Here is a 16,119-nt window from a genome sequence, read left to right as displayed (position 1 = left end):
GAATTTATTTCTCATTAGAGAAGCAAATAGCCTGTATAAATAAAACAAATTTTGTTCTAAATGATTTTTAAATTGACGGTAATTTTATTCCACTTCTCTCCAATATACTGAATGGCAAACTACAGGGCAATAAGTAAAATTAATTAATCTAATATTTTAAAAATATTTAACAGCAATATCAGTGGCTTTACTATAGTGTTGACCAAAAAATTTATCATTGGAAGGGGAGAAGCATATATATATGAATTAATGACATTTTGTTCTAGAAGAATATTTTAAAATTAATAGTATGTTTGAAAATGCCCCCACAACAATGAATCAAATGCCAACTACAACTGTATACCAATACAATATTTATAACATTAAGCTTACGATAGAAAATATTATAATTGTAGAAAAACAAATTTTAGTCTTGTGCAAACCCTACAAATATCAACTATAAAATAGAGTGCAATTGACGTGCATGATTCTGACGAGTAACACTGAAATACAAACTTTAAAAGACATGATTGGTTTTTGCTCAAATGCAAACAATGGGTATTAAAACACTAGACTATACAATGGCAGCAGAATATAGTTGTTGCGAGTTACTGCGCCCTCGTTGATGGCTTTATTTGACGTAGAACATGTGTGAACCCATCCGTGAGGGTGCAGTAACCAACCAGCTTACAGATAAAAAGTAACATGTTTAGATGAAGTCTGAACTCCGTAGATTGCTGGAGCCCTTCTTGTCACCTGCCATATTTAATAATAACAGTCTGAACAAACAACATTAACTCAAGTTACTAAACAAAAGAATGCTTTATCTATAACTCCAGAGGGCACTCTCACTGTAGAAGCTCCTACAAATTTTTAACCATTTAGAATTTTGTACATGTCTTGCAAAATACACCATTAAACTCAATCCTATACTGTTTTTAAAAACTTGCCCATTTCACTACTTTTGTTAACTTATACCTTCTAAAAACATGATTTTTCTTTTTCTAACAAAATTTATTTTTAGTAATAACATATACTAAGTGTTCAAAACAAACATTGGGTTGAAAAAAATTGAAGAACTTAAATTTCGGTGGGAAATAAAACAGAGGGTTAAAAACACTAAAATTGAAAAGTCAAAATATTTTAGAACACTAGCCTCATAATTATAATGAATGTAAAGTGTAAGGAAGTGAAATGAACGTGGGATGAAACAAGTGACTTAAAAATTTTTACCCACCTACATTTAAAGCGAAATTTTATGAACTTAACTATTAATTATTTTTTTTGATTTTGCACCAAATAGAAATTTTTAAAAAAATACACCTAGTTTGGCTTTCTACATTTGAACCGTTAATGACAATTGTACAAATCTATTTTTCCGTGCATCAACTGTAGTTTAGAAGACTACACCACAAGAACATCACAATGCAATGATAAAATCGACACAAGTGGTTAAAAATCACTACACAAGTCTTATTACAAGTAAATTAAAAAGTGTTCTTACTTTTTATATACATACTGGAGCAACAGAAAACAAAATTGTTATTGTTTAAAAGCAATGGTACTAATGCAGCAATGAAATAATGATTGAGGGCGCTGGTCGTGTTTGATATAGGGTTGATGAAATGGAGGTAAAAAGATTGTTGCAAACAAATGTTAACTAGCTGAATGACGACCATCAGCTTTTAGGTAAAAATTACACAAATAATTAGATCATATTTAACTACAACATCCTTAACTTTCACCTGCCACCTCACAAAAACATTGCATTTTAAACTTCAGATTATGCCTGTAGATGGCACACTGACAATCTACGTCATATATAGCGTGGTATACATATCAACAGAATTAATAGGATATGCATGTTCAGGTCCTACAGATATCCATTTCATGTACAAGGATACACATATTCAGGTACAGTATTTATCAACTTCATTTGTTAAGATATACATGTTCAGGTACTACCGGTATGTATATTCATGTAATTTGATAGGGTATGCAGGTTTAGGGCATGTACATATCCAATCCATTTTCTACAGTATGCATGTTTATATGTCTATTTCATATTTTTCGTTACATTTCCACATACCCATCTTATTTATAGTTTATGAAGGTTCAAGTCTAGATGTATAGATGTTCAGGTTCTATATATGAACATCATCAAATGTTAGGGTATGAGTTTAAGGTTAATGCATGTTCAGGTCCTACATATATCCACATTAATTTTTTAGGATATGCATGTTTAGGTCCAGCAATATATCCTTGTTATTCTTTTTAAGATATGCATGTTCAGGTCCAGCAATATATCCTTGTTATTTTTTTAGGATATGCATGTTCAGGTCCAGCAATATATCCTTGTTATTCTTTTTAAGATATGCATGTTCAGGTCCAGCAATATATCCTTGTTATTCTTTTTAGGATATGCATGTTCAGGACCAGCAATATATCCATGTTATTCTTTTTAAGATATGCATGTTCAGGTCCAGCAATATATCCTTGTTATTCTTTTTAGGATATGCATGTTCAGGACCAGCAATATATCCTTGTTATTCTTTTTAGGATATGCATGTTCAGGACCAGCAATATATCCTTGTTATTTTTTTAAGATATGCATATTCAGGTCCAGCAATATATCCTTGTTATTCTTTTTAGGATATGCATGTTCAGGTCCAGCAATATATCCATGTTATTTACTAGGATATACATGTTCAGGTCCCCCAATATATCCATGTTCAGGTCCTACATATATCCACATTATTTTTTAGGGTATACATGTTCAGGTGCTGCATACTGTGCACTCTGCATCAACGCCAAGAGTGCCTCATTTTCCAACGCGCTATAATGATAACCGCTTTGAGACGGGAATCCTTGGGTACCGACCGATGGTATGGTTGAGGGTGCTGTTCCCATTGACGGTTGCGCCTGGTTATAATAGTGCATGGCAGCCTCTGTAGCGGTGAAGTGTGGAGAGTTCATATACCTGGTGTCAGTACTTGACGTTACTGGGATATCCAGTACTGGATTGGATTGTGGTATTTCTGGTTCAACTGGTGTGTCACTATTGGAAGGTGGTGGTTTAGTAACGCTTGCCTGCACGGCGAGCGTGTCAGGAGATACTTTCGGTGGTTCCAGTGGCTCTTTCATCACTTGGTCGACACTCGCTTGCAGTTTAGCATTCTCCTCCTTTAAGTGCATCTTTTGCATTGCCATTGCCCCGGTGTTCTTGAAATGAACTTTCATGTGCTTTTTCATATTATTTAAAGATGAGAACGTTTTTCCACAGTACTCACATTGGTATGGTTTTTCACCAGTGTGCAGTCGCTTGTGCTCTGTCAAGTTGGATCCTGCACAGAAAGTCTTAGGACAGTATGGACACTTGAACGGTCTGAAGTTATTGTGGAAATTCTGATGAGTTCGCAAGCCAATTGTCTGTGCGAAACCCTTGCCACATATCTCGCATATGTACGGTTTCTCACCACTATGAACTCGAAAATGCCTGGCCAAATCTCGGATAGTCTTAAAAAGTTTATTGCATTCTTGACATTTATGCTTCTTCGGCGGTTGCAAACAGCCTTTGCGATGGTCATTGATTTCTTCCTGTGTAAAAAATACTCCACACTTCCAGCATTCACGTTGCCCATCATGCTTCACTTTAACATGGTAGCTCAGATTCCCCAACTGTCCAAACGACTGTTCACACTGAGGACATGGAAACGGTCTTTTTCCCTCATGCACAATTGACACATGGTATGTGAGGGCATATTTACTCTTTAAACCTTTACCACACACATCACACTTAAAGCGCTTAACTGTAGAATGGGTTCCCTGATGAATGGCTAATTTTCGCTTATCAGGAAACCTCTTTTCACACTTGTCACATGGGAATGGTCGCTCACCAGTATGAATTCTTTTATGATTTTCCAGCCTACTTGGAGCAGGGTAACCTTTCCCACAGACGTCACAGAAATGTCTTTTCACAACTGTTTGCGGTTTCTTTTTCTTCATGGAATCTGGTACTCGTGGCCGACCACGTTTTTTGGGAATAATTGCTTTAGTTGCATCTGTACCACTGTCTACGATACCTCCAACCTCATCATCACCGGAATGAGCTTTTCTTTTTCTAGAGTTTGTTTTATTAAGTTTTAGGGTTATTCTAATTTTCGGTGGTTTAATTATTCTTGGACATTCCTCACCATCCTTCCCATAATCCTTTTCCTCATCTGGCACTTCTTCTGAATCAGGATTAAAACCTTCAGGCTCTGAATTATAACCGTCAGACGTTTGTTTTGTTTTCAGGGTCATTTTGATGTGCTCTGATGTGTCCTCAGAGTTGGATGCGAATTCTCTATCATCTTCATTAGTAAAGAATTCTTCATCACTGTCATCGTCATAGTAACTCCCTTTTTTTTCTATTATCTTATGCACGTGTATCGGTTTACGTCTTCTAGTTCTCTTTGCTATTATTCTCTCATCTCCTACATCGGTTGGGTGGAACTCCTCAGATGTTTTCCCGTTTCTGTCATCTGTCACAGATACCTTCTCGGACACGACAGTTTCTTCCTTTTTAACATCAGTAAGGCATTCTTCTGCAGACTCCGGCAATCTCTCATCCCTGGAGCACGTTTGGGAAACCTTCTCAGACATGGCTGTTTTATCATTCATTGGTTTTCGATCAAAATCTTTCAGATTAAAGTCTTTTCGATCAAAGTCTTTCCGATCAAACTCTTTAGCAGAAATAAAACTGGTAGTACCTCCAGTGCTACAGCTCTCAAGACAAGTGGTCTTTTTATGCAAATCCCATTCTGAAATGATACGAAATATAAATCATAACTTCTCAGTATAAATTTAATATCACCACTACATTATTATTAGTAATTCCTCTTGAGATTCTAAATATCTCAAAATACTGCTTCTAATATTTTAGTAAAGTCAGTGATGCAAAGTTTTGATCCATAAAATGCCATAAATTTAACAAATTATAAAAATTAATGTATGCAAAAATTATAGTATCAAGTGAGTTTCCAATATTTTCCTATTATATTCCATAGAAAATGCTCTCCCATAGTGAAATGCTCAGTTTGAGAAAGTTTAATATTTTATTCTCATCATACTCCAATTACCTGCTGTACATATCTTGCACTCCTCTGGTGATCTGATCAAACATGACACACAAATAAAATGTTTACAAACATCAAGAATTAATCTGTTTTTCCCTCTCAATGTCGCTGGACTGTTGCATACAGGACATGCGTCCATATCGAGTTTCAACACCGATCTGAAACTAAGTAAATAAAAACACAAGTGAGTACTAATTGGAAGATATCCTTGATACAACAAATGCATGAGGTAAAAGTTATTACTGTAAAATACTTCATTTTAGCTGGAATTAATTTTCGCTGCAAAAACTTTTTAGGTGTTTTGTATGGAACTTATTTTCACGAGTTGAATGTAAGATATAGGAAAAAAGGTATATTCGCTGGATTTTATTTTTACTAAATCATTCCTTTAGCAAAAATAGCAAAAATCATTCCAAGCGAAAATAAAGTATTTTACAGTATTATACATCTGTTGCAGTATTGGTGTGACAGTATCTGCATGATTTATGATACAGTATTTGCAATTCTGCATCCTATCCCATTTCATGAATATTATTCTACAGCTAACAATTTACAAGACTAAGAGCTTATTAGATGATGGCACAACGTTGGCCTAACGCAGGTTTGAATTGACGATATCCCATCAGTCAGATTATCTTTCAATTAAGTCACTGGGTGCACCAAATCTAACTCTCCTGATTTTATACCAAAACCAAACATGCTTGGTACCAGCTTGACACATGATCAGGAAATGTATGCATTACAACCTACTGTAACAAGTTGGTCTTCTGAGGGTAACATCAATTTGGGAAGAATGAGAATAAAAAATGCATCTAAAATGTAGTACACGATTGGCCACACTAGAAACAGACAGCATTTTTGACTTGCACATTTGGCAAATATCAGTGTTTCAAACATGCAAGTTCTAAAAATAATAACATGCTTGTCAAAATGTAACTGCTTGAAACAGTTGGACACAACGTCGAAATCAACAACACAGCCGATGAAGTTAATTTAATTTGCAACTTTATCTGTATGCCTGGGGGTCTGTGGATGTGGCAAAATTATTGCTAGCAACCTCTATAAATATTCATGAGTTTGCAGAGCTGATGGATTAAATTATAATTACAACCGATCAGAGTAAAATATGCCATGTCAAATAGAGTTAAATACTAAAACAAATACAGATTTTTTTTTTAAATTTGCATTACACAAAATTTGTGCCAGGGGGTGGCGTGGAACGGCCATTGTTAAAGCATACAAGATAAACATTGTAGTGATACTTTAGATGCGTAGGCGCATGCGCTTTTAATACGGGAAATACGGTAATAATGTCGGGAGGAAAATTATCTTTGTCAACGTCCTCTGTGTGTAATGCAAGATCCAACGTCGACACTAAACGACTGAAAGACGTGGACCGTGTTTTAATTATATCGGATTAACAATAAAACCTCATGCACAACGTCCGTGGTCGGGTTGGAAGTGGTCGGTCGATGCCAGGGGCTACAATTTTCGTAAATCGAGCGAAAAACTCATGCACTTGTCATTGTAGAGGATGGTTTGACAATTCAAAACTGTCAATGTATTCGACAGAGCTGCGATAGTGGCGACTATCAATACTCCATATATTATAAATAACATTTTAAAAAACAAACCACGATTCCTTACCCAACCGATCAAGCCTAAATAACGGGAAAACTGCTCGGAATTCTTTGCAACAAAACACTCTTTCTATATATTTACTGGCCTCGTTTTCATTCCGGTCAAGGGTTACAAGGTTACGAGTAAGCATAACTTGGTCGTGGCGGCTTTTTCGTGTACGTCACCTTGGCGTTAACGCGAGTCGTCCCCATACATCGTGAATCGAAGACATAATTTGCTGGTGTTGTGTGTGACGATGGAACGCAAGTTATTGAGGCTGTTTTTCCACTTTTTTTTTTAGTTTCCTATCGCCCCAAGTAGAAGTGTCGATCGTGTCGATGGTTATTGTATGAAGGGCGCCCTCTTTTTACAAGGTTTTAAAAATACACTAGTAAGTTCACCCTGGTTCAACGAAAGTTAAAATCCAAATCTGTACGATTTATCAAACTTTTCTTTCACATTTCTCACTCCAACACCAAGTATTTGTACTTTCAGTGTTTCAACCACAGAACGCGCACGCTAGTCGACAGATTTAAAGGAGAAGTCAAGGCTAACTACATACTCCCATATTAAAAAGAGCTTGGCAAATGTAAGAACATGCAATTTACAGTTTTTTTATATCACTTTTTATTCTCTAGATATTCAACTTTTCATCAATTTATTTAGTCTGCCATCTTGATTATTCAGCAAAGAATTATGGGTAAAGTATGACATCATAGAATTTGTTATCAGAAATAGAGAAAATAATTTCATTGGTAATAGGGGCGGTTAATTTGAAATTACGGCGGGGGGGGGGAATGTAAGTTAGACACCGAGAGACAAATAAGCATGCAAGTCTTGCAGGAAAAATCAGTTAGCAAATTCAAGAAAATAAAAATGTACAGATAAGACACCACTAAAAAAAACAATTGTACTGGTCACACACTCTTCCAGCCACCCCCATGATTTAAAATGGTTGACCCCTGACAATGATTTTTTTGAAAGGCTAGAAAGATCACATACAAGGTACTGGTAATGACAAAATCTTAAGAGAAACCATAGATCCTACACTATTATATGGTCTATGGAGAAAAAAATAATCTGTGAAAGAACTGGTGTGTGTTCATTGCAGACCATTTTTTGTAGTGTCCTTGACTATGAGTTTTTGAATAAAGCGATAAATCTGTCTGATTTCTATTCATGTAACTGCAACAAGTATCCACTGTGCTCTGTGAAGTTATTGGTTAGAACTATATGTTCAATTAATGGCAAAGAATGTAATCACAAATCACAAGAGTATGCTTCTTGTGAGATCTTTATTGCATAACATCGTACATTAGAGTTATATACTGTTATCTTATAAATCCTTGGTACCGGTAATAGTGAATTGTGTGTGTTGGTGATAGATGGTAGATTATACAGTGAATGGCAGAAAGCAGCACTATCAGCACTACAAACTTCTTCTCTTCATTTTTATAAATTTTTATAAATTTCACAATTCAAACTGAAACAAGACATTGTAATGTTTTTCCAATGGTTACCCTGCAAATGTTGAATGGCTGGTTAGATTTATCTGCTATTGAAATTTGTAAATATTTATAAAGATGAACAGAACAGGTTTGTTGTGCCAAAGTACTATGCATTTCAAGAAAGCATTGCTTTTCTTACATAAAATATTTATAAATTTCAAATGAAAACAATTTGACCAATCAAATGCCTTATTGGATGAACACTGCCAGTACAGAATTTAATAGCGGTTAGTTAACCTTTGACCTGTCTTTTGACAATGACTTGCTTCCCTCAAGATACATTTAACAATTTAATATTACTCGCATTTAAAGCGCGGTGGTCGTCGCAATAAACAATGTATTTTACATGCATTGTATACAATGCTATGAGTCCTGTATAGAACAGGACGCGGCGCGACGACTGCTGCCCTTTAACTTAATTCAAAATGAAGTGCTTGATGATTGGATAATGTTGATCAAACTCATTAATATTAATTACCGGTAAAACTAACAATTTCTGAATTGGTCAATTGGAATTCTAACAGTCAAAAATTCATATTTATAAAACTTTTGTAACACCCCAAAGTTTTAGCCATTCACTGTATGCTTTTTATTTTTAGAATTAAAAAGTTACATTGAAAAGTGACATGTATGCAGGACATGTACTCAAATATTAGTGTATAGAACTAGCGAGCAATAAGTCTGCGTGGACGGATGGATGTCGACCAATATCTCAAGGACCTCTTGGTAGATTGGAATGCAATTTGGTTCACAAGTACTTTATGATGAACTTCTGATTAGATTTTGGTACAAATCCTCGCATATTAATTTTACCAATTTCATTGTGTCTCTTTGCAACTGTTTACACAAATGCTAATTAGCTAATTTGCATAACAGGAAGCATGTTTCACTATGTTCTTTGTGTATTTTTGTGGCACTTTGTCCTAATGCATTGAAACTTTGTATGTGCTTGTTGTTTCTGTGGAGAACTGTCATCAGTTTGTACATATCAATTAGCTAATTTGCATACTATACCTTGTTTGGATAGTGCTCTTGAGAAAGTTAGTTTGAAAATTTATTTTGCTTTGCAAATGTAAATTTTGTCGTTATCGGTATAAATCATTTTTTTGTTCTGTCTAGGCATTGTTTGCATGTGTATATAGCCCGGCCATGCTATCATTTTAACCCATGTGTTTTCGTTTGATAGCAGAAATGTCATTTTGGCTCAGTAGTACTGGTTCATTGTACAAATTTACAAAGACACATTTAATGCCTGTTTGAATGGATGTAAAGCCAAATAAAGACAATGTATCATTGAAGAAATAACATGTACATTTGCATTTGCAGTTATTTAGCTGCTTTCAATTAAGTAGGTATTGTTGATCCAATCACAGGGAGCCCAGGAACTATAATCAACTGTATGCAGTCCCTATGAGCGGGGTGTATCGTCTGGTATCTTGTGTAAGAAATAAACAAGGAATGAAGGCTCCAGCGAGCTCATATTTTTTAAACTGGAAAAAACAAACAAACAGAATGAAAAATAAAATCTATAAAAAATACCAGGTTAAAGAATATTAGTTGCTCTTTCAAATTTTGCCAAAGCCTTACCTATAATTTACCGATATCTGCAGAATAAATCTGGAAAACTACACAAATTGACTCCGTTTATGAATAATTAACGGTTGGCCTGAACGCACGGCACAGTTGGAGGCATGGCCTGTTCAGAATTTGTCAAGAACCAATCCCAAGACTGGTTACGAACCAATTGAGCGAGGCTAACCGAGTCGTAAACTCAGTGTGTTCGCAATCATTCTTATGATTGGTTGTTGACACATTATAGTTCCTGGGCTCCCTGTGATTCAATTTTGAGTGTGTTGTACTGAAGCTAGAGTTTAAAGTTTCTCTGCATTAGAACTTTACTGTATAATTGAAAGAGAGCCTTACAAATATGCATCTCATCTTCTATCATATAGACAATGTACAATCATCCTCATCACATAGTGGTATATCCCACCCTACTTTGTGTAGGTAAAACACCCCTACAACATAGTAGTTGATTCCATCATCCTCCTACCTTGTGTTTTTAGTTTGTCCACTCTACTACTCATTAACTAATTTCTTTCATTTATCTCTAGAGGGCGCTGCCTTACATGATATTACAAATCATTAGTATTAATTTGAATCAAGTGAACTCCACCCATAATAATGTTTTCAGAAATACAGTTTTGTATCAGATTTTCAATTTAAGTATTGGTTCAGTTCTCAAGAGATATACTACTAAAGCTGAGAGTGACTGGGATCATAATATTTACACCTGGTGTCCCATCAGGATTTGCTACTCTCTGGGTGTGGGACAGATTTCCTTGTAATTGTATGTTCTCAATTTTTCCACAAAAATATGAGCAGTTCTCATTGAAGTTTGAAAACTGGATGTCTGGGGGAGGGGGGTGTCTGAGGCCAGTTTGACAGCAGTTACTTCAAAGGAGATGAGGTTCTTATAAATATATGATATGATCATAACTTTTGGTTTGTGACCCAATTAACCAGTTTATATAGACTTACTGATGCCCACAAATATTGGTGATGAACTAATGAAACCTATATGATTTTAATCTATTGTTGGGAGAGAAATCAGTCACAGGCCTCTAGTTACACCGAAAGCCATGACTTAGTTTCAGCCTTCACTAACACCCAATGTAAAAAGTGCTGTGGTTGTTGTACAAAGGATTTTTTTAAACAAGGGAACAGGGGCGCTGCGTCCTCATGCCATGGCTATGCACCCCTTTACCCTGGGGAGCAGATCCTCTGGCAACCATAAAATTCTGACTGACCAGGGATCACATGTGGCCACAGCCTTCAACGGTGACCTGTCTGATAGTAATTTTGGCTCCAAGGAAGCCATAGAATGTTCCATTTTAACTTAAAATTATCAAAAACTCTACACCCTGATAGGGAGAACCCTATCTCCCCCACTTGATGGCGTCGCTGAATTGCAGTGCTCACTCTTGATACAAGTCCATAGTGATGTATACAACACGTGTATATACATTTGAACGCATGATGGCCACTGCCCTTTTATCAGATGTAAACATGTTGTTTTTCATTGCATGTTGGTAGGAATACCAGTCCAATAAAATATCGCCCTCTAGTACTAGCTGCAACACACAGTTATCTTTGTAAACTGGGAATGAACTATCGTAAACTTGAATATCACCATCAACCCTTCCTCAACTCTGAATCCTGCCAATACTACAAGTTTTCTCTGATTATTTTGACCAGGTGACACACTCATATGACTAGATAACTGTCTTTTCTCAGACACAGTATGCATAAAACTATTCCACTAATATGACTCCAGCGATATCCCATAATATGCCTCCACTGATAGTCAATATGAATGATATAAAACATTCCCAGCATGCAATGTGCTAACACGTGCTATTTTTTTCTAGCAAATTTTCAATGCAAGATTTCACATATTTTTATTTATACTTCTAAAATTCCCTTGTTGATACAAAATGTAATTTCCAAACGTCTGCAAGACTTCATCAACATTTTTTTTTGTAAAATATTTATGTTCTGAGGGTGAAGAAGAACATGAGACGAAAGCAAATTGCCATTCACTATATTTCTACTTGGAAAATCAGATCATGCAATATTTTGTGTTTTTCTATAGAACAAATACTGTACATTGGTAGTGTAAATTAGTACTGCATGTGATAACGAAATATGGTTATCATATTTTATTTTTCCAGTATGAAATTTTTTATTCATGTTTGCTTCTATTAGATACAAGTTTCTAACAGAGCAAAAACTGAATGGAATTTACTGTAAAAGAAAAACACCTTTTTTTGCAAATTTCAGAGAAATTCACACAGGTATTTATTCCCTTTGAGTTTTTTCTCGCCTAAAAATATTTTCACATTTTGTAAAATTGTCACTGAATTTCATCATCATTTTGAACCATACACATAGTTTCAGTTAATGCCTTGATTTTTTGATCAAAAGGTTTGTCAGTTTTCATCAATATTTCATGTGGGGGGGGGGAGACTGTATAAAATCATTTTGTAGAAATTGCCAAAAATTAAAAATTGTGCTCAAAGGGTTAATAAAGCAGAGAGTAACAATGACTTTGATAAAAATTTATCTTTGTCCATTTGGAATTAAATTATATCAACACAACTTTGACTTATTAATGGTAATTCTCACACAATCAGTGTAAACATAACAAAATCGGTACAGACTGTGAATCTATGATATATTTATTTGAAAATTCAAACATTATTGGTTTTTCAAAAATTCAAAATAAATATGCAATTATTTGAATCATATAAATAACAGTTTCTCAAATATATGAAATTCTGAATTTCATTATGTACATGGTCGTTATGTTTTTCATTTTTTTTTTCGATATTGCTACAAAAAAAAGTGCACCATCATCAACATTTAGACAACATGCACACACTTGCAAGTCAATAAAAAGAATTTATAAAATTCTTGCCTAACAACAAACAGGTACTTCGTCTGTGTGTCCTACATCATTGATTGTGTTGGTTTGTTGATAAGTTTCTCAAGTTTTAAAAAATTTAATTACATGTAGCACCAGACTGAGATACTGCTCTCTAAAACAAAACAGTACTTTCTAGAAAAAAATAATAAAATCTTTTAAAAATTTTTTTTGGTGCTTGACATCACTGAGGCAAGATAATGAAAGCTAAGTATATTTAAATATGGCAAGTCAAAATTTAAAAATACATTTTTTTTTACAGTAGATTCTAAAAATTATGAAAACCAACAAATCAAAAGAAATTTGACATTTTTACCAAAGTAAACTAGTCTTCTTTTAAATAAACAAGTTTTAGGTTCTCTGTTTGCCACATTACTACTAAAAACTTGCCAATGTTGAACTAAAAATAAATGAAGTAAAATAACCTGATTTTTACCACCTGAAAACTTTATAAGGACTTCAACACATGGTTCTATACAGACAGAAACATCAAAAATATTAAATAGAATGTTTCAAGAATTATTTTGGTATTAAACTACACATACTGCTTTTAAAAGAATGAAAATAGTTTTAAACTGAACTCTAACTTTAATAGGTTGTTACCACTCTACTAACTGCAGTCAATGGATCGATGACCCATGTGTATCAGAATGAAAAAAAAATTGTTTATGGTGACAGTAATGATAAGACTGTGAAATATGGTTCTTTTGTTAAAATTTAGAATAGCTAGGGTATCGTAAATTACAATCCTATTGTATGGCGCATATATACACGAACATATTGCAACAGTTTTTTATCAGTATCTCAAGTTTTACCCTGGTTTGTACTGATATTGCCCTATCTCATAAGCATGTCTACCCTTTCTTGTTTGTTTTTTAAGTTTTTAATAAAGAAATTTCTCTGAAGTTTTGTCAATTGTCGCAGAAAGAAATCTCCACCAGCATTTTTAAAACGATTCATCGAATGTAAAGACAATATTTCTAGAATTTCATAGTAAGTTTTAAAATCACATATTGATATCAAAGTATAAGTACTCTAACGTCAATAATTTAGATATATATATATATGTATAAAGTATATTATTTTGATTACAATTGTTATTCATGTTTGCTAGCTTTGATCCTCTGTACGACATCTTCCAATTTAGCTAATGTACCATTTTTTTTTTGTTTCTTTTCCTGCAATAGCTTCACCACATTGTTCAATGATTTAGCATTCTCCTCCTTTACAATGTTGTGGTTTTGGTCTTCAGTCGTGGTGTCAATTGCCGTTGATTTAGGGCTGCTGCAGATGCTCTCTCTTTCTAAACCACTGTCATCGGCATCTGATTTTATACTTGTGTTGCTTTCGCCTACAGGCACTTGAGTGAAGTTAAACTTGCTTCCTTCAGCTGTTTCACTATGAATGGAAGGACTTTCAGTCATATAAGACGTTGAAGGACTTGGAACATTCTCACTTCCACTGTCTGGCTGTGATTCTGGTAAAACTGGTGGCGGACTGGCACGGAAATAGACACTGGAGTCACTCTCATCAATAGTTAAATCATTGGAGCTATGGACAGAATCGCCATCTACGTCCGATCGTCCGAAATAATCCTGCACGTCAACGTTGCTCATAGCGAAAGGATTGATACCCTCACCATTTAACTTTTTGATTTCTTCCGATGAGATTGGGTCGTCACCTTCGCGAGAATGAAGACGTCGATGTAACCTAAGATGAACATACTGCGTGAACCTGGCGCTACATTCTTTACATTGATAAGGTTTCTCGCCACTATGGAGACGCATATGAGTCTTAAGATTACTGGTACTGCTAAAACATTTACCACATGATTCACATTTGTGAGGTTTCTCCCCTGTATGCACAAGATAATGTTTCTGTAAATGAGCTAACTGCGTGAAGCCTTTTCCACATGTCTCGCATTTGAAAGGTCGCTCTCCGCTGTGCACTCGCAGATGTACCTTAAGGTTAGACAGCTGACCAAAAACTTTGTTGCATACGTTACATTCATAGTGGATCTTTCCATTTTTCTTCTCTAGTTGGTACGGTAACGACTTATGGCCATAGTTAGGATTATTTGCCTTCTTCCGCTTTGATAGATTGAGAGCATTTTCTCCAGGACGCGGAATCGGTGGTGAATAAGCAGTGTGAGAATGTGCTTGCATGTTATTGGACATGGATGCTAACGACACTAGCGACGGTATCGAAGGTTGATGATCAAAATTTGATGTTGCAGAATTGTGCTGAGTCTTCTGTTTCTTTTTAGGGTGTTGAAGATGGTTGAATGGTCTCATGGGCTCTGTACTAAGATTCAAACCGGTATTGGCACTTTGACTGAAATAGCTTGGATGCTTAAGAATGCCATCAAACGGGAAGTTTCTGCTACTGAAGATTGGATCCAGTGAATTCATGAGGTTAGACTGTAATGATGTTTGGAGGAAACTTGACATGACTGGCTTATCAGAAGATTGCATTCCCAAGAATGGGTTGTACACTGATAAGCCTTCACTGGTTGTCATTAACTGCGGTGATGATGAGAACGATAACGTTTCTGACTTGTTCAGTGGGCGATCTCCTTTTGCTTGTGACTTGTTGTACACAAACACTGTGTTTGGCCCATTGCTTTGGTATTTACTGAGAGAGGCAGTGTCTGTGTTGTTTTCTGATGCAGGGGATGATGATGATGTCTTGTGGCTGAGATCCATCACTTGGGATTCGTCATCTTTTTCATCCAATGAGTCTGTTTCCATGGAGATTGCAACCTCTTCTTGGATGTAGCTTTTCCTTACCATGGCTTGCTCTGAAAATAAAAAGATTTTATCTCTGTTAGTTGAGAATGAGTTAATTCAAACCACAGATAATTAGCTTAGGATAGTTTGTCATCAATAGAAATGAGCATCACGGAACATTTTTATTTATTTGCTGCATTTAAGGAGTGTAAAATAGTAAATTTAACAGAAAGTACTAGGACATTTTGAAAAAATACCAGCAAATTGCTGAATATCCAGTAATGTCTAGCTCACTGTAAGTGCCACAGGCATTGTGCAACACACCCAATGTTTACATCACGTGGGACCCATATCAAACATGGCTTAAAATGTGAACCTATAAAATTTAATTCTTCTATTTCATTCCCGTTCTTTTATGATTAAGGCCCTGAGGGAGACAAACCTTCACAAGTTAAACCAGGCTACTCACTTTTTTATGTAAAAATTACAGGGTCTAATGGGTACGGCATATAAGCTACCAAAGTTGTCTGAAGTTGAATAAATGGTATAAATCTTTTTGATTTCAAAAGAAAATATAGTTAAATTTTTATCTGTGTTCGCAAGGAACTTTATTATATCACTGTGAAGTTTCATATATATCAGTTTTTTGACCAATTTTGGCCAATAAATGCGATTTCTGT

The 16,119-nt window shown here is 35.2% G+C and overlaps 2 protein-coding genes across 2 annotated transcripts in view; both read right to left on the bottom strand.

The window, feature by feature from the left end:
• Nucleotides 1-340: 340 nt before the first annotated feature.
• LOC146736179 (uncharacterized) lies at nucleotides 341-6,833 on the bottom strand. The gene is made up of 3 exons (XM_085505752.1): nucleotides 6,744-6,833; nucleotides 5,100-5,260; nucleotides 341-4,781 (listed from the first exon to the last, which is right to left on the bottom strand). The coding sequence occupies exons 2-3, from the start codon at nucleotides 5,233-5,235 to the stop codon at nucleotides 2,734-2,736; spliced, it is 2,184 nt and encodes a 727-aa protein (XP_085361878.1). The 5' UTR covers nucleotides 5,236-5,260; nucleotides 6,744-6,833; the 3' UTR covers nucleotides 341-2,733.
• Nucleotides 6,834-13,807: 6,974 nt separating this feature from the next.
• Nucleotides 13,808-16,119, bottom strand: part of LOC102801688 (PR domain zinc finger protein 1-like) — a 39,832-nt gene continuing 37,520 nt past the window's right edge. Inside the window, exon 5 of the mRNA XM_006811429.3 lies at nucleotides 13,808-15,510. Coding sequence (XP_006811492.3) covers nucleotides 13,808-15,510 — 1,703 coding nt within the window. The remainder of the gene's footprint in view (nucleotides 15,511-16,119) is intronic.

Source organism: Saccoglossus kowalevskii, chromosome 11 (assembly GCF_978046115.1).
Source record: "Saccoglossus kowalevskii chromosome 11, keSacKowa6.1, whole genome shotgun sequence".
In the NCBI taxonomy this organism is placed as follows: Eukaryota; Metazoa; Hemichordata; class Enteropneusta; family Harrimaniidae; genus Saccoglossus; species Saccoglossus kowalevskii.
This window is presented reverse-complemented; position numbering and strand designations above follow the sequence as displayed.

Coding starts and splice junctions, on each gene's coding strand:
- LOC146736179 (XM_085505752.1), bottom strand. CDS start 5,235: ATGGACGCATGTCCTGTATGCAACAGTCCAGCGACATTGAGAGGGAAA. Junction 4,782..5,099: donor GTGCAAGATATGTACAGCAG/GTAATTGGAGTA, acceptor GTATCATTTCAG/AATGGGATTTGCATAAAAAG.